This window comes from Bicyclus anynana, chromosome 1, assembly GCF_947172395.1.
Source record: "Bicyclus anynana chromosome 1, ilBicAnyn1.1, whole genome shotgun sequence".
In the NCBI taxonomy this organism is placed as follows: Eukaryota; Metazoa; Arthropoda; class Insecta; order Lepidoptera; family Nymphalidae; genus Bicyclus; species Bicyclus anynana.
The window spans coordinates 5257357-5281882 of record NC_069083.1 but is presented as its reverse complement, the minus strand read 5'-3'; the positions used below and the strand labels follow the sequence as shown (position 1 = coordinate 5281882).

The 24526-nt window shown below is 34.3% G+C and overlaps 2 protein-coding genes across 11 annotated transcripts; one reads left to right on the top strand and one right to left on the bottom strand.

Annotated features, from left to right (window-relative positions):
• Nucleotides 1-786: 786 nt before the first annotated feature.
• LOC112053737 (sodium/hydrogen exchanger 7) lies at nucleotides 787-22787 on the top strand. Of its 9 annotated transcripts, none has more exons than XM_052891036.1 (16): nucleotides 787-1277; nucleotides 2808-2960; nucleotides 3522-3682; nucleotides 4101-4316; nucleotides 6019-6092; nucleotides 7474-7617; nucleotides 8818-8921; nucleotides 9852-10054; nucleotides 10894-11005; nucleotides 11525-11684; nucleotides 12969-13020; nucleotides 13935-13964; nucleotides 15162-15236; nucleotides 16936-17124; nucleotides 19404-19487; nucleotides 20137-22787. In XM_052891036.1, exons 1-16 carry the CDS (start codon nucleotides 1049-1051, stop codon nucleotides 20200-20202), a joined length of 2052 nt encoding a protein of 683 aa, XP_052746996.1. In that variant the 5' UTR covers nucleotides 787-1048; the 3' UTR covers nucleotides 20203-22787. The 9 variants fall into 9 exon arrangements, with proteins under 9 accessions (XP_052746996.1, XP_052747005.1, XP_052747000.1 ...); XM_052891045.1 differs by having other exon boundaries at nucleotides 19987-22787; XM_052891040.1 differs by lacking the exon at nucleotides 15162-15236 and adding an exon at nucleotides 14696-14767.
• Nucleotides 22788-22859: 72 nt separating this feature from the next.
• On the bottom strand, nucleotides 22860-24526 carry LOC112053743 (metallo-beta-lactamase domain-containing protein 1). 2 transcript variants are annotated; one of them, XM_024093279.2, is made up of 4 exons: nucleotides 24230-24522; nucleotides 23931-24095; nucleotides 23607-23720; nucleotides 22860-23084 (listed from the first exon to the last, which is right to left on the bottom strand). In XM_024093279.2, the coding sequence occupies exons 1-4, from the start codon at nucleotides 24378-24380 to the stop codon at nucleotides 22876-22878; spliced, it is 639 nt and encodes a 212-aa protein (XP_023949047.2). In that variant the 5' UTR covers nucleotides 24381-24522; the 3' UTR covers nucleotides 22860-22875. The 2 variants fall into 2 exon arrangements, with proteins under 2 accessions (XP_023949047.2, XP_052747071.1); XM_052891111.1 differs by lacking the exon at nucleotides 23607-23720 and having other exon boundaries at nucleotides 24230-24526.

Genomic DNA, 24526 nt, shown 5'->3' with positions numbered 1-24526 from the left:
AACAACAATCTAGGTATACACATAAAACAAATTCCTCGTCTTTCTATCTATCTATATGTCTGTCTATTTGCGATAATAAAATCAATCACTCCAATAGACAGAGTGATTCATATGGAGGATTTAATTTATTTATCAATAAAATGTGATGACAAAACTATGTTGGAAGTGGCGGAAAAAGTCAAGCCGCTTTCTGGAACTTTCATCGAAACCGCTACCTAATCACTTTCTAATCCGAGATATCAATTCTTCTAAAAAAACTGTCAAGTAACCTTAATTAACGTAAGTGCCATTCTTGCCAATTTTCTAGCAGACAAAGCCACGGGCGCTCGATAACGATAACTAAATACATAATCGTACAAATATCCTAGAATATTACAATATTTCTGGGTAGGAGGTAAATAGTAGCTAAATTAGTTTTCTCTTTAATTTTTTATCCCAATTTAGGATCTTACTACTTCAGAAATGAAGGTCCTTCCATTCCTTACATAGGTGCATTCTCTTATTAGTTCGGACTACTTTAGTATTTTAGTTGAGTACGGACAATTATTTTTGGATTAACCGCCCAAAAATCGTTCACACTCGATTAAAATACTAAAGTAGTCTGAACTAGGCTATAAGGATAGGTGAGTTGATTATCTAAGTTCCATTCAAACATGATTCGTCTGTGTAGGTAGCCCTAATTTCTTTGTGTCAACTGTGGAGGCTCAAAAGGCTTGAACTCAAAGCCGTAAAGCCAGTTTATAAAAAAAAAATGTTGTCATCTGGTCTGTCAATGTCACTGTCAGTATCTATACCTCTATGGCTGCCACTTCCCACAAAATTTTCATTTCATTGAAAAGATTCTCCAATTTCTCTGCTCTGTGATCTCAGTTTTAGAAAACAACAATCAAGGAAAACGTTAAAAACTGTTTGGACTTGCGTTTATTGCTCAATTTTAATATTCGGATGGTGTTTCACAACTATGGTGACCGTGTTTAATAGATTGCGTGTAACGTGAAAAGGAAAATCGATTTTTCCGGTTAAGTGTTATTATTGAACATTGTTCAAAATGAATCCTTTTATCGGCTCAGCTTCTTTGGTGTTATATTTCGTGACGAGATGCCAAGCTTCGGGAACAGATATAGCTTTAGACGCAAAAGCTACTCTTCTTCACCGTATAGATAGTTTGAATCTATTAATTTATACTTGCCTATTAACGTTAACTGTTTTGACTATATGGGTATTCAAGCACCGTCGAGTGAGTTGGCTGCACGAAACTGGACTCGCTGTTATATATGGTTAGATTCTTTTTGTGTTATTGATGTTTTATCATGGTATTTGATTAGCCTGACATTGAATTATTATCATGTGATGTATGACCGTGGCCTTGCTTCAATGTGTACTATGAATTAGTGATCTTTTCACTGATCAATTTACTATAATGTGCTTGAGTAGAATGAGCTCACCTAGGTTTTTGAGTACATTGTACTCAAAAACCTAGGTAAACTATGAAACATCTAGCTATTTAAAAAGCTTTTTACATGGCTAGATTTTTCATAGTTTACCTAAGTAGGTATGATGGAATAAAAATACTCAAAAGGTTAAAAAGTTTATAAAATAAAAGTTGTGCAAACTGAACTAAATAAACAAATCTAAATATAAGCAAAACAGTGTCTGTATTCAGTTTACTTACGACTAAGATAAAAATGTCACATTCCAATGTCAATTTAAAACAAAATGAATGATCACACTAAGTAAGTATATGAATATTAATTATTGAAAGACAAATGAAATTTGTAAAATCTTTTGCTCAATATGAGATTTCACAAGATTTCTGTACAATCCTAGGATCTTCATCTGATTGGACTACAAAAATGGATACAAATGAAAAATAGTAAATATAATGTAGTTGGTTTGTAGAATTTGGTGCAAGAGGAATACAGCTAAATTTAACCTGCTCAATGAGACATATCTTTGCATTCCATGCATTCACCTTGCGTGTGGCAGGGATAAAAATTCTGAGCAGAACCTCGGACTAGTGACTAATAGGTGTAAGATTAAGGAAATCCTTCCAGTTAACTAACACTCCCTTTCTCTGCTGTGTTGTTTTCTGTACCTAGCCAAATCATATAACATAGTGAGTTCTGTTTTAAAATGGGTATCCAAAGCTGCTTTGGGAGGATCCTTTCAAATATAAAATATGCTGGGCAGGGAAAATAACACAATCAGAGAAGGATAGTGTTGACTTGTCACAAAGAATCTCTTTACCCTACCTGTTTATCACAAGTCCAGGGCTTTGCTTGGTTTTTCTCTCTGCCTCATGATAGACCCAGCACCCTCACAGCGAATTCATTGAACACTAAGTCTCAATAATCAATTGACCCTTCTAAGAAAGTTAAACATTTATTGTATTAGTACAACAAAAACTTAGTACTCTTAGTACACCAAACAAAAATATGGTGTACTAGCGGTCACCTGTGGGTCCTTATTTATACAAATACTAGAAAAATCCTTGGTGTCGACCAATAGCCTTTGTTCTGCTCGAAAGCCCTATTTATCTCTATGTCTAAATTTCATCCAAATCGGGTCAATCGTTCAACTGTAAAAGGTAACATACAGACAGACCTTCATCATTTAATTGGGTCAGTAGTTCATCCATAAAATGGTAACAGACATACATACTATACTTTCACATTTATAATATTAGTATGGATAACAAAAAAAATAAACAATTGATGTAGAAAATAGTGTTACATTGTCATTTCAATAGTCAATAGTCAATATTCATTTAATTCAATTAGGCTTAGTTTACAATAATTTTTTCACAGGTCTTATAGTAGGAGCAATCATAAGATATGCAGGGAGTACAAATCAAGTTACCTACATTGATGCTCACCCAGATGCCAACTCCAATTACAACCTGTCTGTGCCGCCAGACATTGTTCGCTTTCATTTCCCCGACAAGCAGATGTCTTCCGGTGGTTAGTATATTAGTTTGTTTTTTAACACAGAAATTAATTAGTATGTTTGACTTAATTGAGTAAATCATCATTTCTATATTTTTCATTCCCATTGCTCAGACTGTATAATGAAGGTATTATGTAGTTAGTGTGAAACCACAAAATATCATCATCATATAATAATAAAATGACTCAAGCTTCCCTATTTTCATATAAGATTATCTGGTGCTTACATGCTACTCCAATTTGCTATGAAAGAACATAGATTTTCAAAGAATATAAATTAAAATTGACAATTATTCTTTTTTCAATCAACTCTGATTTCATTTATGAATTGTATTTGTTAATAAAGTAATTAAAAATCACCTTATTAACTAATTTCAAATAATTGCACACACTTGTGCAAAGGCGGCCTTATTGTTAAAGCAATCAATAACAGAAAACCATTGGTGAGAGGGAAAATAATACAGGTTGATGTGATGAATTTTATGTTCCCAATAAAACTACTATAAACTAACTTGGAAAAAAAGAAGTTCTATATTTGACTAGCTACTGTTCTAAAGTGTATGTATTCTCTTTTAGATGTACCAGTACCAAATAAGACCTATGCATACAGCTTCAGGGGTGAGATAGTCAATGTGGAACAAAATGAAATTGACTTAAAAGCAACTTTTGATCCAGAAATATTTTTCAATATAATTTTACCTCCTATCATATTCCACGCTGGATATTGTCTGAAAAGAGTAAGTTTTTACATTGTTAATATACTGTTAATAATATGGCATATTTAGCATATTCACATCATACATTGTAATTATATAAACTGCTTACGATTGTGTAGCAATGTCTTAATGTAAGTCTATAAGTCACAAAAACATTTACATACTTGTTTTTTGTAATATGGATATTTACTAATGACAATTATACTTAAATGGATATTTACTAATTGCTCAAATTATGAATATATTTTGAGCAAAACTTGGAAAGAAGAATAACACTAAATATTGAAAAACTCGTCTTTCAGCTTTATCAGGTCAATCAAATTTTTGCTTTATTTTGGCAAATTAGATTGACCTGATAAAGCATTAATAGTTAACAAATAATGACTAATTTTTTTAATATAGATTCAAGTAACAAATAATGTTTTTTTTGTTATTTCAGAAATATTTCTTCCGCAACCTGGGTGCAATATTGACTTTTGCTATGGTGGGCACAGCTCTCTCTGCCTTGGTCATTGGATCTCTGATGTATGGTTGTGTACAACTGATGCCTGCTTCTCTAGCTGCTAGTTTCACATTCCTCGACACTCTGTATTTTGGTGCTTTGATCTCGCCCACCGATCCGTTAACTGTTCTTGCGATCTTCTCTCAATTGAAGGTAAGTCAGATCAATAAATTTTCATAGATTGTCTGAATAAATTTATTAACTATCTGGTCTCTGCTATTCTGTGGAATCTCCCTTTATGGGGTAACTTTAGAAATACATTTTTTAGCCTTCAAATTTCTTGGTTATGTGTTAATAAATCACTCAGTTATGGTTGCCTTTTATTAACCTGTTTAATGCCAGTTGTACTCTGCTGATACCCCAATCAAATAAGAATTTAACTTTGTACCCAATGAGAGTTCTGAAAGTTGTCTCATAAGTCACATAAAATATTGCGTTGCATGTTATTAAATGTAACATGTCACAAAAATCAATTAATCGCGATTATCACGATTTCTATAGCTAAAATTTCCTATAAATGTTGTTTCTATTTTTTTTTATACACCCAACCATTTTTGAGCTTATTATTCCGACGTTGACCAATTTATCTATACTAATATTATAAAGCTGAAGAGTTTGTTTGTTTGTTTGATTGATTGAACGCGCTAATCTCAGGAACTACTGGTCCGATTTGAAAAGTTCTTTCAGTGTTAGATAGCCCATTTATCGAGGAAGGATAAAGGCTATATATTATCCCCATATTCCTACGGGAACGGTAACCACGCGGGTAAAACCGCGCGGCGTCAGCTAGTATTCTATATATGGCTTTATTTGAATGGGGTATTTAGCACTATTTTGACTACCTCTGTGGGATAACGGCTTAAGTCTGCCGAGCTGCATTGGGACAGGGTGTGGGTTTAAACTCTAAATTTCCACCTATACGAGAAAGCAGGCGTTTGCCCTCTAGTGGACAGTGAAAACGTAACAGACAGACAGACAGACTTACTTTCGCATTTATAAATTAGTATACATAGTAAAATTACAAATGAAAATAAATTGTATGAGGTACAGAAATGTGCACAGGCGATCTTATTCTAAAGTAATTTGTTCTAGACAACCTTTAGAAAATATGTCTTATGTTTGCACAATTAGTTACGTTTTAACATAATTTTTTTTTGCAATAATTAAATATTCGTGTATTCTATGAGTTTATATTAAACCAGATGATTACATATTTGCTTACAATGAACAATATACAATACATCCTTTCATAAGGTGAACATTTCAGTATCTTAATAGATGTCCATGGCATATTTTCCGCTTGCCCATATTTATTATGATATGCAAGTATATAATATAGAGATGGTAACATGGCTGCCGATCTCATCTCAATACTGATCGATGATTATTATTATTATTGATCATCTTTGATCAATAATATTTAATAATTATTGATCAGTGATGTGATGAGATTGGCAGCCATGTTGCCATCTCTATAATATATAATGCATGTATAAAACACATGTGCACTTGCTTTCAATTTCATAGTCTAACTAGCTGACGCCGCGCGGTTTCACCTGCGTGGTTCCCGTGGTATAAATAGTAATTATATTGTAATACGTAATCTTTTCATCAAGGTAAAACAACTGTTATCACTAACAAGGATTAAACATATTATCTCAAAACACTTATATGTTTAAATTATATCCATACATACATAAAACATATTGCAATAATAATAGCAGAAGCCCCGCGGTTTCACCTATGTACTTCCCACTTCTGTGGGTATACAAGTATATGTTACTCGCAGATAATGTTATTTCCATGAGGGAAAGAATTAAAAGGTATCTATAATTTTTGGTATTATGTTCCGCAGGTAGACGTCAATCTTTACGCTATGATATTCGGCGAGAGTGTTCTCAACGACGCGGTGGCTCTAGTCCTCAGCGGGTAAGTACCATATTTGGCACAGTATAAAAATACTAGTGGGCGCCCGCGACTTCGTCCGCCTTTAGACCTCCTTAATCCGGCCTTGTCTCAAACTCCGTTTTAGCAAAATTCTACTAACTATAAATCTCCCTGCCGTGCATCAAGGGTTTTTCGATATTTCGTGATGATATTATATAATACCTATTACCTATAAGTACAGATTCAACGGGAAAATGTTTTTCACAGTATGTACAGTAATATAGTAAGTTTATGGTATATCAGTTACGAACATGTCAACCGATACCAAGAAGAAAATTATGTGACATAAATAACTATAATGTAGCACTTGCGGTTTATATTCACATTTACTTATTATTTCGAAATGTAAACTGTATGAAGCAGGCAAATATTCAGCAATAAATACATTAAAAGAGTATAACAACCTAGTGTCTGTAATTAAAATAAGCATTATAAGAGATACGGCATTATAACAGTCAGGACAATTTTGATCTGCCATTACAAGACATTTAATTATTTTTTGCGGTTAGCATTTGTTGGAATAATCTAAACAAATTGCGGACATACGAACGTAGAAACTTTTTTGATAATGTTGGCTAAAAAGTCTGTAACATTAATACATGGCAATTACTTAATTTATTAGGTAATCCATTCGACGTAATGTGAAGCCTTTCAAGTATTTAAAAACTCGTTTTAATCTTCACTTAATTGGTAATTGAATACACGTTTTGGCCCACCCCGTGTAACTGTATATTGCCATTTAACACGTTAACTGTCTGGTGTACCGTATGTGGTACAAAGGGAGTGGTTCTACCCAGGTTCTGTGCCATAAGTGGCACAGGCTCTCTATATCACTACTCCCTCTCGGCTGTACGGAAACTGTTTAACTTGTTAATTAGATAAGATATTTACTTTACATTAGTCGTTAATTGCGTCATGTTTTAAAAATAATACATTTAGATGCTTTTTTTAGATGATTATCATGCTAATACAGTAATAATTAATTAGTAAATGTATAATGGCTCAGTAAACTTGATTTGATGACAATCAACTAAATGAAATTTTCCTAGCAATATATTTTATGTAGTAAGTTAGATAATTTAATATTTATATAAGTAAAGGGTAAAGGCAACAATGTACACGAAAGCGAGGTTTTTATGTAAAGCGCGTTTCAAAAATGACACCCATATAATTTTGACTGGATTTTTTTTAAAGATACTTTGTGACCTGTTTGATTTCTGGTCTATTAGTATCTTCCACAAACGATGCCATTCTATGTACTAAATTTCGTCAATTGATTCATAATTTAAACTAGAAATATGTAACAAACAGACTATATTTCCTATTCTAACACATCATTAATTGATGTATTTCGTAATTTCAGAGCCATACAAAACTATGAGAAGAGGTACTCCGTGGACGGTGGATTCGAAATAACGGCATTCCTCGCGGCGATTGGCGATTTTATTGGAATCTTCAGCCTTTCGCTGCTGGTGGGCGCTCTGATTGGATGTTTGACTGCATTGATATCCTTTTTATGTTATTATCATCAACCTTTTATCAGATCGCTACGGGTTACAGGTTTCACCAAAACTCCTCCATTTTAATTCCTAGACAATTGACTCATATCAAATTTGGATGGATGGAATCAAACCATATACGGCTCACTGCTGAGCTCGAGTCTCCTCTCAGAATGAGAGGGGGATATCAAATTTAATTATATATAAATAATATTACTTTCGTGTAGTACGTGGAATACGAAATAAAATAATTAAATTAATAAAAGTTAAGGATTTCTTAAAAAGTTAAGGAAGAGCCGATGGACGTTGGAGTCCCAAAGTGCTGGAATGGCGACCCCGCACTAGTAAGCGCAGTGTTGGCCGACCCCCCACCAGGTGGACTGACGACATCAAGTGAGTCGCAGGGATTCGCTGGATACAGGTGGCTCAGTATCGTGATGTTTGGAAGTCCCTACAGAAGGCCTATATCCTGCAATGGACGTCCATTGGCTGATATGATGATGATGATGAAGGATTTCTTAGAAAACTTAATTTAAAAGTCATGTATTTTTTCAAATTTTCCAAATGAAAAAGTTAAAACATTATGGTTTAAGACGCCTGTCGGTTTTGGCTCGTATTGTCAAAAAAAATTAAAAATTGAATTTTTCATGTAATCACGTCTCGAAAAAATATGATGATTTTTTTTCAATCTAGTAGAACGATAATGAACAATCTAAGACCATTTAAAAAAAGTCTAAACTAGCCTATTCTAGGAATTCAAATGTAGGAAGGTTGGGCCATATTATGTAGTTGTAAGTTAAGAAAAATTGATAGATAATAAGTTATTCGTTTATTAAGATTACGGTTGGTATTAACATTCATTATTATTTATGTTATTGTGGTGGGGAGGGATGACTTGAATTCAGTTGTTTGTTAGGCAGCGTGGACACCGTTACGCTGCTTAAGAAACTTAACTTGCTTAACAAAATTTTATAGTTTTATGTTGTAATAATTGATCATAAATTGGTTGGTGTGAGCATGGAGAAAATTTCAGACAGGGGAGATGAGTGTTTATGCATTTTAAAGGGATCCCTCAAACCTACACCCAAGGTCACAAGTCATGGGACCTGCTCGAGGTGTTTCCTCTAGCACATAATGATGGTACAATCACTGTCGATGCTACCCGTCATGTCATCAAGAAGCAATTATTCCTTAACCGTGAAACACATGACAAAGTTCACTCACGTACGCGATTGGCCGCTGCTGGAGTCTGCGCTGTTCGTGCTGACGTCATACGCGGCTTTCCTCATCGCTGAGGTGTTTGAACTCACTGGTAAGGACATTTCATTACTACAGTCCGGCCGCTCAGAGATTGCGTTTCTGACAGGTCGTGATCGAATGGGCGATGTAATATGAGAGAGACAGAGACAAAAAACGAGGCAATTGTAATTGAATATGTTTGTCCCATTCGCACAACCTGTCAGAAACGCAATCTGTGAGCGGCTGAACTTTACAAGATTATATTTCATGCAAATTCGAATGTTGGATACTAAGAGCATCTTCCAATGGCAATGCAACCAATGGTGGCGTAACCGAAATACTGCTATCTCTTTCATTGCGTTGGTACGAAAGATATGGGACTGGGACTTACTGACGCCGTTGGACGAAATTTTGCTATATTTTTAATATATTATCTTTAATTTGTCCCCAACACGCAAAAATCCTTGAACATACAGCCCGAGATTTACGACATTTTTTTAAGACTTATTGTTAGTTTGTTTTCTTGTTTGATAAGCTTGTTGATAACAAAAAACAAATAAGTTAGCTTGCCAATGTTACTTCGGCGTTTTGGTACGCCGACGAAAGTTTTGTGCAAGAAAAGTGATAAAAAATTATGTTTTTTATCTTCAAGAAACATACGTTTATTAAACGAATTATTTAACCAGTTATCTTCTACTATATAAAAATAAGTCGGGTTTTCCTTCCTGACGCTATAACTCCAGAACGCACGAACCGATTTCCACGGTTTTGCATTCGTTGGAAAGGTCTCGGGCTCCGTGAGGTTTATAGCAAAGATAATTCAGGAAAAATTTCACAGAAAAGCGGGAAAATCTTTTTTCACATACAGCGCCATCTCTTATACATAGCATGTACTACAAACCAATATTGTAGGGGTAGTTAAAAGTTTACATCGAGTTTCACGCGGACGAAGTCGCGGGCGTCCGCTAGTTAAGTATAATATAGATTATACCAATGCTTACAGGTGTGGTGGCGGTGCTATTCTGCGGTATATGTCAAGCTCACTACACCTACAACAACCTGTCAGCCGACTCGAGGAACAGAACCAAACAACTGTTTGAGTTGCTCAACTTCCTGGCCGAGAACTTCATCTTCACATACATTGGTGTATCGATGTTCACCTTCCCTAAACATCACTTCGATCCGTGGTTCATCATTGCTGGATTTGTATCCTTTTATAAATATTTGCAGCTCAAGATGTCGGTACATAAAAAATAAGTGTCTAATTGGTAGGTACTGTTTTGTTAACTTATAAAAAAAGATAACAGTGGTGTATTAGGAAGGAAAGGGACTGGCATTATGACAGTCCGAGAACTATTCAGTTAAAGGATGACAACTGGCATTAAAACATTGCACTGTTCAGTTAAAGCACGAGGACTGGCATTATGACAGTAGGAACTATTCCTGTTAATCAATAGAACTGACAAATATAACTTGTCAGTTAAAGTCAATGTATTACGGAAAGGCCGGTTGGCTTTGAATGTAGTCAGTAGAAAGATGACCAAGCGCAAAATATAAATTTATGGTTCATTTCGATAAATAACGTTGAATTTTACATACTAACGCACTATCTGTTAACTGTCTAATAATTATCAAACGCTTGTCTATACATTTTTCCTGTACTTGCAAAGCCAAACAGACTTGAAGTAGAAAAAGTATTAGTCATTAGAACTAACAGACAGAAATATTCAGTACGTCCATTAGGACTGGCTTTAAAACAGTCCAAGAACTATTTATTTGCAAATTAGAACTGAAATTAATACAGGTGGCGAAGTATTTATTTTAGACATTAGGACAAGCATTAAGACAGAAGTGTTATTATATTTCCTTAATACTTCTTTGTCTTATAGTGAGTAGACGAATATGAATAGAATCTAATTTTAAATAAATGTATTATATTCGTATTTATTAATACAATTATTCAGTTCTAATACAATTATTTCTTGTCAAAAAAAATTATAATTTCCTGTACAAATCGTAATTTATTTAACTCAATGATAAAACAGCTAACTTCGATGCTTGGCCGCGCAGTGAACATCTACCCGCTATCGTTTCTGTTAAATCTGGGAAGAAAACCTCCGATACCTATGAACTTTCAACACATGCTGTTCTTTGCTGGTGAGATTTCATTTTATTTAAATAATATTCATCATTTAATAGTTGTCTTACGAATATATTGTTGAAAAATCTTTATTCCCTCTCGAAAGCTCTTGTTAAATGATGAAATTGTCTAGATCATGTTCTAAACATAACATAATAAGCGATTTAACGAATTAACTAACATGTAGCGATAGTACAATTAATGAACTTTTTTTCTTCGTCTTTTAATACATACAACAATCAACAATCTTACCAAATTTGGCTAGGCAGGGAGAACAACACGAGCAGAGAACGGGGAGTGTTGATCGATCGTCAAGGAATTCCTTAACCCTACATCCTTTAGTCACAGGTTCAGGACTCTGCTCGGAGTTCTCTCTACCACGCGATGGACTCGGCACCCGCACGGTGAATCCATGGAATGCTAAGATATTTGTCTCACTAGAATATTAAATTAAAAGTTTGTTATATTTCTTTCAAAGATGAAAGCTTGGAACTTTTGCCCTTATTACAACAGTATATATGTTGTAATGTTGTTAGGTCTCCGCGGTGCTATGTCGTTCGCGCTGGCGATCCGCAACACGGTGTCGGAGGCGCGGCAGGCGATGCTGACCACCACCTCGCTCATCGTCATCGCCACCGTCGTGCTGCAGGGCGGCGCCGCCACGCACGCGCTCGCCTACTTGCGGATACCCACCGGGTAATCATTGGCAGGCTTCGCAGTAGCGGCTCCACACGGCACAGACATACACTGCGCAAACTTCTGCGGTCCGCAACTCGGTGTCGGAGGCGCGGCAGGCGATGCTGACCACCACCTCGCTCATCGTCATCGCCACCGTCGTGCTGCAGGGCGGCGCCGCCACGCACGCGCTCGCCTACTTGTGGATACCCACCGGGTAATCATTGGCAGGCTTCGCAGTAGCGGCTCCACACGGCACAGACATACACTGCGCAAACTTCTGCGGTCCGCAACACGGTGTCGGAGGCGCGGCAGGCGATGCTGACCACCACCGCGCTCATCGTCATCGCCACCGTCGTGCTGCAGGGCGGCGCCGCCACGCACGCGCTCGCCTACTTGCGGATACCCACCGGGTAATCATTGGCAGGCTTCGCAGTAGCGGCTCAACACGGCACAGACATACACTGCGCAAACTTCTGCGATCCTTACGTCAGTACAGCGTCAAGTCCACAGAACAGACAACGCTAACAGCTAACGCTTTTAGCAGTAGAAGTAGCATGGGGGCGTGGCCCGCGTACACCCGAGTGTGCGGAACATCGCAAGCGTGTACGCGCATGTACTAGCAGTCTTGTTTTGTTCTGTGACAATAGGAATAAATAATATTCAACTCTAAAGTAAGGGTGACATATTTAATTTTTCACTAAATATTAAACAGCCATTTAGGCCACGCCCCTGGGTACGCTGGTTTCAATACAAAGAACTGACACTTTATAAATCTAGTTACCTCTTATATCTGTGGTCACGTCGGTCCCTTAGCAACAAACATTTAGGCGCAAAAGCCCCTAACAGTTTGAAACTTTTCGTTTGAGACCTCAAGTAAGAACTCCCAACTTTTTCTTTTTGAAGTGCAACTTCTTTAAGCACGTTTTATTTGAGGAATAAGTAGGTGAGCGCGTTAGAAATATTTTGTAATCGTGCGACGCGTGCTATCAGTGCCATCTACAGGCACAGTGAGACAGTGTTTGTTATTTTAAACTACCAGTAGATGGCGTTCTTAGATGCTTTTGTACACTTCAAGAACTTGTTGCTATCTAGTATTTCTGATGTTTTTATTTTTATTTTTAACTAACTGTATAGAAGGAGGAGGTTCTCAAATTCGTGGTTATTTTTGTTTTAAATTTTACTTCAGTCGTTTGGTCTACAGCACACTCGTTTCACAGTAAATTTGGGTTTGCTAGTAATCATACTTATAAACATATTACAGAAAATAATTATATGACTTTTGATGCGTATTTTATTTTATAGACAAGGGCAGAACGATGAAAACGAAGCACTGCCTTACCGTGACGTAAGAAGTGTAAGTAACTCCATTTTATTATTAATTAAATAATTCATTTAAGTTACTATGTTTTAACTGCACTATGCACAACTTAGTATTTGATCACAATGCGTTTGTTATTTATAGTTTATTTATCCTCTGCATAACAAATATGAAAGTCACTTTTGTACATTTTGTCTATAGTTTTGTGGGTATTCTTTTTATTTTGGAATAACTATCAGACATTCTCTTTGCAATAGCTATAATTTAACATTTAGTTGGTGACTTCGAAGAAATGCTATCGAACTGTGTTGCTTTTTTGTTGCTTTTACTAATAAAGACGGTAGAGTGCTATTTTCTCAGTGCTAGTTTAGTTACGTATATACCGTTTGTTATTATTACTATTTTTTTAAATTATGTTAGGTACAAAGCACAGCTACGTACATTAGATATAATAAATTGAATACGCCGTTTCTCACAGTTGAGCAAATCATATTGTAAATGTCATAATTATAAAATACACCAATATACAAACATGCAATTCCAAAATAATAACTTGCCTATTTGTCATTTCAGTTGTTATCTTTTTGCAATAGGAATACTAATTCACTGAACATTATTTTTATTATTTTCATTTTGGAAATGCATGACACGAATGCCTGCTATAGTGTTTCATCCTCTTACTTTATAAAAGTTCATTTTATTGTTTTCTTTTTGTGTAAGTATGAATCAACAGAAACTTTTTTTGAAAATGTTTGAATAAATCAGCAGGAAGATTTTTAGGTAAAACTGTACCCTAATTTTTTAGCTAAAACTGCAGTTTAATTTAAAAAATTATGCCCCTCTATGGGTCTCATGGATCAGAGACTATGGCAGGTCATGACCATGGCGCCAAACAAAGTGTTAGCTTATACGTTACCGCGCATGTGATTAATCAGAACTTATTGTGGCAGCTCTACCAGTCCACGGAAACAAGCAGACCGGTATGTATATATATGTACACGAACAACGGCTTTATGTGTCCCATTACGCTTTCATTTTCATCAATCAATGTGTCCAGAATAATCTGATATATAATAATATCGTGTCGCGGTGTTTGTGGTGGCATTTCTATACGGTTTAACCCATTTGAATTTAAAAATCATGATTTTTTTCTATGTTTGGTAGGTACGAGTATGAGAATAGGTCGTGGAGTATTGTTACCCTCCTATCCCCTATTTCTTAATCACAGGTTTTAGTATTTTTGTACGAAGACAATTTATGTGGCAAAGCAAAGTTTGATCAATCTGATGTTGACACGGTTTTACTAATCAAACTACACAGACATGACAAATACTTCATTTGAAACTTGCAAAAAATGCCCTTGTTCATCATCAATTTCAGGAAATGAAAATTGGTCTAGAAAGTTAGATATTCATTCGAAGAATGAATATCTAACAACACTTCTTTCTTATCTGAGAATTATGAGACAGAAACTTGTACTTAACGCCAATGTCTTGAGTTTTTGGACGCTCAAGTTTCCTCATAGCCTACCCAGTCATTGCCACGAATTTCTGCGTTCGTCCCTTGAATTCCCATTAGAGTACCGTCCGATTGCCAACTAGATTAATACCAGTCAACTATTAATATTAAAATTGCCACAACATTCACCGTATGTCCCTAGAACACCAACCCAATTGCAAATTAGATTGATAGATCAATGTTTGTTGTCCAGCCTGCTGATATAAGTTTCGGCCTCAGACATTTGGACAGCGCTCCATCGCCCAGTAGCGACGGGGGGGTATCCGTAAGAAAGAAAAGACTACTAAGCATATTGGCATACCTTTCATGTACTGCACAATTGTTGGCTCTAACGTTCCTGGCAAATTACTAACGCAGCATGATCTAACATTGCGTTCTAATAATTGGGCACGGATCTAACGTTTTTAAATATTTCAAGGCGATACTTAAGCACGATAACAATTAAAACAGAGAACTGCAGGCCGACTTATCATTTACTGTTGTGACAATTGTCTTTTTAGTTTGCTAATTTTGGTTATCTCTCATTCTCTATAAACTAATTGGAACTTTTTTTGGCAAAGGCAAAACCAAAAAGGCATTTGGATCACAGTATATCACCGATGGACCACGTGATGCATGTTTACTTTATTTTGTTTTTTTTATTTGGTTTCAATGTCTAGAACGGCCGCATGGTAGTAAAATGGGGAAAAGGCGAAAGCGAAGTGGTTATGCCTTGGCAACTAAACTCCTTCGAAGTATGTAATTTCTTATTTCTTGCTACTTCTTTTTTATTATGGCATGATCATGAGTTATCATACACATGGATGCATGCTAATACATAACTGTAACAACATATTTTATACAAAACTTAAAACCATATGCAAATAACCATATGTACTAATTTGTCTTAATTGCTGTATGCTACTAAAACAGATATGTTGTTACAGTTTCCTATTTTAAGTTAATAAATTGTGTTATATTAAATTAACTTGAATATATGTCAATAACATTGACTTATTCAAATTTAAGTGTTATGTATATGTTTTGTCATATTGTTAGTTGAACTTGATAATGATGAAAATGTTCTTGACACATCTTCATTAAATTCTTCTTACCTATCGTCTTGTTTATGTAATTTATTGTAATATAATTCTTCATATACAGATTCTGGGACATGTCCGATTGTGTGATTTGAATTTTCACAACTTTTTAAACTAGCTGTGATATCAATCACAAGACAGAAAAAAAAACGATGCATCATAAATTCCCATATCTTTATTTGATCTAACTGTAAACCCATAATCTGAACCAGCATAGATCATCACATTAATATAAACCCTTTTTAAAAAGATGTCACTACTGACTAGCTATTACTGTAAAGTACATTGTAAAACTTGAGGTCAAAATACCTATTACTAAACCTCTTTAAGTATGCAAAATATTTTAACTTGGCATACTCAGTTAGACGTGTACTGTCTATGAATATACGCACAATGTGACGTCACGGTTTCCGAACCTCTATAAGTCCAATATAAATCTAATTAAATTCGCACTACCATAGGCTACAACATCGCATACCATCAGACATGCTTGCAATTAAGCGCTACCCAATACAGTGTTCTTTCAGAGGCGTATCTATAGGTTGGCTTGCAAAATGCCACAGATCCCCCGCCCAAAAAAGCCCCCAGCCTGTGAGGCCTTTGAACACAAGTAGTTTAATTGTATTAAATTATAGTATGCGTCAAACTTCGAATCCGCGCTGAACACGGGGCGTTTGGCTGCGCAGCGAACGAAAACACATTCCAGTAGAGATAGCTTCACTACATAGTATAAAATAAAACAAAGTCGTTTTCTCTGTCCCTATGTATTCTTAGATCTTTAAAACTACGCAACGGATTTAGATGCGATCTTTTTAAATAGATAGAGCGATTGAAGAGGAAGGTTTATAATATGTATAATAACATACATGATGCCCGCGAAATTTGTGAAAAGCTGAAATCCACGCGATAAATGCGAAAGGTCATTCATCACAAAATTTCGAAAACCGCTTAATGTATTCAGATGAAATTTGGCAGGAAGGTAGCTTATAGTTAGTAGGTGTCCGCTAAGAACGGATTTCGCGATGGGGCCAAATTAAAGAGCTCAAAGGGTGGACTAAGTCGCGGGCGTCTGCTAGTAAATAAGACTAGTTGCGCAGTTCGGTAAGTTACAATGTTGCAAGCGGACTCGAAGTTTGACTCTTGCCGCAACAAACGCCATCTAAAGAATTCTCCACAGGCCTTAAATGAAATTGTTACACCACTGTGTACTGGTAATATGAAAAGCATCTACATTAAAAGCGACGTCACATCTTGCCTATTCATAGATGCTACACAAGCATAATAAGTAAATGTATATTAGAATAATGTATTTATACGTACGATTATTATGTAAGTTAATATTATTTCGAAATAGGATACTCCTCATGGCGGCGGAGACGGTGGTGGTGAAAAGGCCCGACTAGCTCGACTGTGGGGAGCCGTAGACTCCAAGCTGCTTAAGCCACTGCTCACCCATGCTCGACCGCCATTGACTGAAACCCTGCCCTCTTTCTTGAGGCCTCTGGGCAGGATATTGACTACCACAAGACAGTATACACAATCTGTGAGTATATTTAATTTGTATTGTAATAATATAGTTTATAGTTAAAAACAACACGCTTGATACCCATATAATGGGGGTGCATTTCAAATAGCCTGTCCGCCATATTGGATTTAAGACCCGTGACTATTTTTTTCGTATTACTGACAGCAAACCGTTTAATTTGATGTCCATATATTTGGGGTAAATATCAAACAGCCAGTCCGCCATCTTAGGGAGGCCGCCATATTGGATTTGTAATATTTTGACGTTTCTTAGCTAGTCATGTATTGTCATCAGAACTCGGAGAAAGCGTGTGCAAAATTTCATCCTAATCGAAGACCGGGAAGTGGGACAAATTAAGATTCCAAGATTTTCTTACATACATAGTTACAAGTGAAGCTAATATAAGCTTGTTGAAAACCCCAATGATGAAACTACATTTTTTTTATTGTCTTTATTTTAATACAGTTGCATGGACTGTGATCATGGTGGGACTGCTGTTACAATTTTATGACCAGAATGCGCCTTTTTAAACGAATTCAAAAAAAGGAGGTTCTCAAGTTAACCCATATAGGTTTTTCTAAAAACTTCGCTACATTACAATTTACAACAACAGACTAGGAAGTTAGGAACTTTGTAATTTTGTATGAAAAAGGTTTGATTTTTAACTGACTTCAAAACAAAGAGGTTCAGTTTTAACTTAAATATTTATCTAAAAGTAAAAACTGCAATTTACAAAAAGAGAAGAGACTAAGTGTAGCTGTAGGTTTGTTATAGTTTAATTACATAACTGAAGATGAACATTGATTTTTTAACTAATTTCTTTTAATATAATACTTAAAGTTGATACTCAATCATTTACTTCTCAGAGAGAAGTTGGATTGATTCAAAAAATACCAAAATTTCATCAAAATCGGTTCAAAGTGCAATGACTTATGAAACTATATAAGGATTTAGGAATAACAAAACGATAGCGCGGCTCAATGTACTCGTGCTGCCATCTATCGCCACATAACTAAAACTTAAATAGCAATGAAATAAAAGAAAGATAAAGAGCCAGCCAATAATGAACATCTGTTAAGTTTTTTAATGTTGAAAAATCGGCACCAAATGACAAAATATATCTAAATAAATAGAAATAATTCCTTGGAATACGTTTTTCCCTCCAGGCCTACCCTGCCAATTAAGAGTAGGTACAAACATTGACAGATCGAATTGATTCGTATCGTATTCGTATTTTTTTTTTGAATCGTATAAGAAATCTAATCATGTATTTAGGGTGAAAAATATTTTTTTGTAAAATTCATAAAAAATTATATCTCTGGAGCAAATCAACCGATATTTACGCGTTTGGTAGCGATATCGATGGTTTTCAAACGCGTGGGTACAGCCAATCATGAGTTATAAAAAAAACAAACCCCGTTTTTATATTTGTCGAACTGAACAACGAGCCGAGCCAAGCATAGAGCCAAATATTGCTACGAGCATCTTGACATAATTCTAGTAAATGCTCTATTCGATGTTTATATTCTAAGCAAATCTGCGACGTACGTTTCTAAAAAGCGCCGTTGACGCGCGTTTTAGAAACGTACGTCGACAGCGCGCTTTTATCCTAGTGTGCCTAGTGGCAGTTTTCAATGTTTTCATACAGTGAATATCGCGTAAACGCAGATTTCTAAGGAATTGAAACAGCTGTACAGTAGCGCCACTAGATGGCGTCGACGGCGCGTTTAAAAAAACATGTGCACAGGCGCTAAGAGCTAAGCTAATTACCCTCGCCGACACGCACACAAGCGTACTTATCCTAGCGTGGCGATGCTTCAAGGGCTCCCATATCAGGAAACATAAAACGGCTTACAAATCCTCCGACTACACACTATCTATGTATTTTATAATAAATCTGTAAACAGGTCAATTCTGTACATGAAATACCTATATTTCCAAAATAACTATCAGCGGGTAATTAGTGATCGACACTGATGCTAAAAATGCAATAAGTAAAATTTTTGTCTGTCTGTCTGTATGTTCGTTATAGAAACAAAAACTACTTGACGGATTTTAACGAAACTTAGTACAATTATTCTTCATAGTCCTGGACAGTATATAGTACTTTCATCACGCTACGATCAATAGGAGCAGAGCAGTGAATGCAAATGTCGGGAAAACGGGAGAAGTTTGCTCCATTTTTACAGCGATACTACTGTAAGGGCTGGATTAAAGAGGTCGTAAGGGCGGAAACGTCGCGGGCGTCCGCTAGTGTGTTATAAATCTATGCCCTTAACCGAGTGTTTTTTTACCAGGAAAACAGTCTCCGAAGGACCGACTCAGATTCCGACTTATGTATTGACGAACCCCAACCAGTACCGACGACAATCGACCCACAGGTATATTTGTAATTATATTTGAGTTGCAATTTTATATTGGTTTTACGTCCTTGCTTCAAATTGACAGTATGTAGCATATTTTCTAATTATAAAAATCATTTCTCAGCTTACCGGAAAAATATATTTTTCGTGTGATTTCTAAGATTTGTTTGATACGATAAAAAAATATAGATAAATAGTATAATGTAAATACTCGTAGTTCAGGCCTCTGCAATTTAAAATTAAATATTTAATTGAATAATTATGTGCATAGGTACTTATTAATGTAATTTCATCATATCAAAATGTTTGACGTGTAAAAATAATTTAAGATAGAGTAATTGCTTGAATATTCTTGACAAGAACAGGAGTTTTATTGCATTAATTTAGATGTAGTCTGTGGTCACATAACAACTTGCTTGTGAAGTATCCATAGATTTTTTTAGCAAAACAAACGCTTTATTTGCTAATGTTTGCGATTTTAGTTTCACTCTTGACTATTTTTTTCCTTTCGTTGCAGCTACCATATAATATACGGAATGGATACGGAAATGTCTAAGCTTTGTAGCGTTAGTTGTTCCTCGGCTGTGATAACAGGTCTAGAAAACTAGATGTACATAGAATATTGTTTTTTTTAATAGGCAAATTGTTTCTTAATCATTGCACGCAGCAACTATGGCCCGGACTCGTGGACACGAGAATCTCAGTAGAAGGTATCACCGGGAGTAACATATAGTTTTAAGTAGGAAAAATAATATACCTACTACTTCGCTCTTTGTGCCACGTTGAGATGTGATGCCACCAAAAATTGTAATGTATTTTGCTATAATCTAATAGTCTAAGATCCGACATTAGAAATATATACCTCATCTGTTATTCGTTGGTGCTATGAAATAAATGATGAATGAGATAATGTTCACAGTGACACATTGCAATTGGGTTGCCTAGTTAAATTGCGGCCGAACACATTTTTATACAAACAATGCAACCTTTACTTTTTCAATTCTTTTTGATATATTCTACTAACTAGTGTACAATTTTTTTTAATCAACCAATGAGGGGGATTAAATAAATTAAAAAAAAATATGAATTTAATTCTACTCGGTCGCAATTTAACTAGACAACCCATGTGTAATGTGTCAATATGAATGTTTTCTATCATTTATTTCTTATCTCAATTACATAACAGATGAGTATATATTTCTTATGTCGGATCTCGTACTATAATGTAGCTTGTAGCTACTACCGTTTAGTGGTATTAAGACTAGTGTATTTTGGTAGTACCACGCGATATCCCTTAGTGTTTATTGCTTCGGTATAGTTTGGTTTGATTGTTTGTATCATGAAATGCTTTTGTAGCTGGTATCAATAATAATTGTTGTTTTAAATAAGCACGTTTTTCACGAAATTTTTCCGCCCTCAGTAAAGTTTACTTTAAGTTTTAGCATTTCCACTGTATGTGTAATTTTTACAAATTGTATTAAAGGACATGTCAATAATAAAGGCCCAATTTTGGGCTAAATTAGTTGCAGTTAATTGCAAATTAATCTAAAAGCAGGTCGTAGTATTTTTTACGGATAGAAGATACAAATTGCTGTTTAGAATTTTCAGGATTTTTGGAACCCCCATTAATTAGATAAATATTTTTTTTTGTTTCGCTCCCTTGTCTACAAATTAAACATAGACAATACAGTAAAAGTGTTCAAAACAGCCAATGAAATTTTGTAGAATTGAATTCATAACCGGTGTAAGCTGTCAATGTCAAGTAATATTGTCAAATGTCAATATAACACAAGTTAAAAAGAAACGTTTAATCGTAGACAGAGAAGCATGAAACAAAATAATGCCTTCAATAGCTTTAAAAACTCCCTTTAAGATCGCAACTGCGCGAAGATCACTGACAATCTGTCAGGGTGTGAGTTACGAGCATATTGTTATAAAAAAAAATTCTTAATTATGTTGTCAGCTAATGAAAAAATTACATTTTATTTATTTAATTGAATAAAAATGCGGGTTCCAAAAAAAAAAATATTTAGGGTTTTAAGTTCTATATTTTATGTTCTTTTAAGATAAGAATAATTTGTTCTGCTTAGTTGACACTCGAAATAATACAAAGCCCCCATACAAAATTGGGACATGTCCTTTGTTTAATATACATTCTTATGGTGTATTGTATAAATCTTTATTATGTCATAGTATTTATATTTATAAATTTAGTTAAAGAACAAACTATGATTTAAATACACATTTCGAAATCAGTTAACGATCGTTGTTTGTCAACGTCAATTTTCTACCTCCACATGTTTGTCAACGTCAATTTTCTACCTCCACATGTTTGTCAAAATTATTGCAATAAATTAAGCGATAGATCAAAAATAAATGTCAAAGTTGCTTAAAGATAGTCTGTTTATAATTTTCAATACCTCAACACGTAGGTAAATTCATTGACAAATAAAACGAAACTTGTTTGAACTATTAAAAACAATTTATGAATTTATACTACCTACTATCACAAAAAAAAATGGCAAACATATATTAAATACGTATTGTTTTAATCTAGTTTTTGTATTTTTTTTTTTTTACTAAAGTGTTTCAAATATAACATTAGGTACAAAAAATGCAAGTACATCTATTCAGTATTGCTTGCTAATTGTGATATTTGTTTTATGCATATAGTAAAAAATGTTATGTAAAAAAATCATGTAGTTCTCATATTTTGACGACCGACATTTAACAAACAGAAACATTCTAAAACTGACAAAAATTTGTTTTCTCTAATGCAGTATAATGACATAATATATAGGAATTATAATAGTTAGATCTACGTTTTCTATCATCAATATTTTTGTAAAATTTATTTATACTTTTTTACACTAAATTGCTACTTTAAATCTTAATCTAGTCCACTATTTCCTTTCGAATGTTATGAACATTTTGATAATATTAGTTTCAAACATTGCTCTAATAGAATGGGTATGACATTAGACCTCTGGTAAAAGGTTGTTATTTACTTAGTATTTGCGTTTTACTGTTGGTAATTTTAAAATTAATTGTAAATAGGATATTACTGCAAGATCTTAATTGGTTTTTAAAACCGACGGTTGTTAAAACATTTATTTTGTGTCCATTTTTCACAACAGTTTATCTTTCTAGTTATAAGTATCGTAACTGTAAACACATACATATTTTTAATTTAGATAAATGCTTATACTATGCCTTTATAAGTCCTTGAATGATTATACAAAGGGCAATTGTTTATCACGAATTTTAAATGAAAAGAAAGATTCCTTATATATTATGTGTAATAAAATTTGATTCAAATCAGATGTTTCATTTAAAACAGAGTAGGTAAACCCTCCTCAATCATGTTACAAAAGCTACTGCTTTACAAACTACTGTTTAAACATTTTTATTTCGTTATCTCATTGTTATATTGTGTTTTCAAAGTCTCTCTGATTTCATCAGTCACTTCGAATTTTGGCCCATGTCCTGGCACAATCCAGTCGGCCAATTGAGCCACTTTTAGTCTATTTCGTCTTTGTTGAGTTGGGTCTTCACTTCCTGCATCTAACCATAGAGATGGATCTGCTATATCTTCAAATTTTTCAAACAAATCACCTAAATAAAAAAAAATATTTTACACTCCAAAAGCATCATTCTTTGAGCAGTGTTTTTGACACAACTTAAAGTGAAAGCTTATTAAAATGTTTTTTGATTTAAACACATTTCTTTTTTTATTTATCCTTTGTTGTTTTTTTTATTTACCAGAAAATAGAAAGGAATTACATGACAAAAAATTACCAATGTGCAAATGCAGCCTAATTGCTAAAGAAATCTCTGCCTGACAACCTTTGGGATGAAAGAAGGGTACTATATTAATTAGAATGACACATTTTGTTTTTACAATTTGTTCTAATATTTTAATTTCTTTGTTTTCAATTGTAATAAACATGTTCTGCCAGATTTAACAAAATTAAAGTGCAAATGAATTAATAGACAGGATCAAAAACTACAGTCAAGCTTTTAGAGACAATAATTTCCCAGTTACTTGCAGAATTACTTGAACAAGATCCCATAACATTTTACATGTTCATCTTTTAATTAAAAAACTGAGGCAATTGTTTTACTTCAAACAAGTACCTGCAATAGCAAATGTTTCTTTTTCAGAAGATATTGCCAATACTGTTACATCTGAAAGAGTATGTCCTGGTGTTGGAATGACCTTCACATAATCATCTATTATAAATTCTTTTCCTGAAAAAAAATATTTTTTAATAAGGCTCACAAAATATTAACTTTTTTTTATGACCTAGTCATCAACTTTGTACAAAATAAGTGATGACTATGTCTAAAGATAGGTAACTTTAAGATAAAAAATAAACTTTTAAACCTTAAAAAAATGTATTTCTGATTGATTATTCATACATTTTATTAAATTAATGGATACACTTGTATCACACCTACCTTCCTGAAAGGGATGTATATAATAACTATCCTTAAATGAGATACTGAAGCCAACAATATGTTTAGCTTTTAGGAATATATTGTTGTTTCCTATGTGGTCTGAATGACCATGAGTAGAAACAACATAATTTATGTCATCTGCAGTAACATTGTTCTGTTTCAAACCTAAAATTTACAAAACATGTCTGATATAAAAGTTTAAATAATTAACTATAATGAACCATAGAAAGTTGTAGTTAAAAAACCATAGAATGATGTCATCTATAAAATTAATAAATAAACTGTAGGTAGGTACTAACCACTTACAATTTTATCGGTGTCCCATGGAGTCATTGTATCTATTATTATGTTATTTCTACCTTTTATCAGAGTGCAAGTACAATTTGCACTCATTTCTTCTGTAGATTTTAATGCTGAATATCCATCATGTAGTACTACTATATCACACATTGTGAGTGGAAGAAGAAAAACTTTTAGAAAATATATCTACTTTATTAAATTGTATTTTTTGCCCAAGAATTTGAATTTTTACTATTACAAATACAAAAAAAAACGCTCACATTCTAATATATAAGAATGAGCAATCACAATTCACA

What these genes read in the sequence shown, in the direction of transcription:
- LOC112053743 (XM_024093279.2), bottom strand. Translation starts at nt 24,380, where the DNA reads ATGTGTGATATAGTAGTACTACATGATGGATATTCAGCATTAAAATCT. An exon ending in CACCGATAAAATTGTAAGTG is followed by an intron (nt 24,096 to 24,229) that starts GTTAGTACCTAC and finishes TGTAAATTTTAG; the next exon opens with GTTTGAAACAGAACAATGTT. An exon ending in TATACATCCCTTTCAGGAAG is followed by an intron (nt 23,721 to 23,930) that starts GTAGGTGTGATA and finishes ATTTTTTTTCAG; the next exon opens with GAAAAGAATTTATAATAGAT.
- LOC112053737 (XM_052891036.1), top strand. Translation starts at nt 1,049, where the DNA reads ATGAATCCTTTTATCGGCTCAGCTTCTTTGGTGTTATATTTCGTGACG. An exon ending in TGGACTCGCTGTTATATATG is followed by an intron (nt 1,278 to 2,807) that starts GTTAGATTCTTT and finishes ATTTTTTCACAG; the next exon opens with GTCTTATAGTAGGAGCAATC. An exon ending in TGAGGTGTTTGAACTCACTG is followed by an intron (nt 8,922 to 9,851) that starts GTAAGGACATTT and finishes CAATGCTTACAG; the next exon opens with GTGTGGTGGCGGTGCTATTC.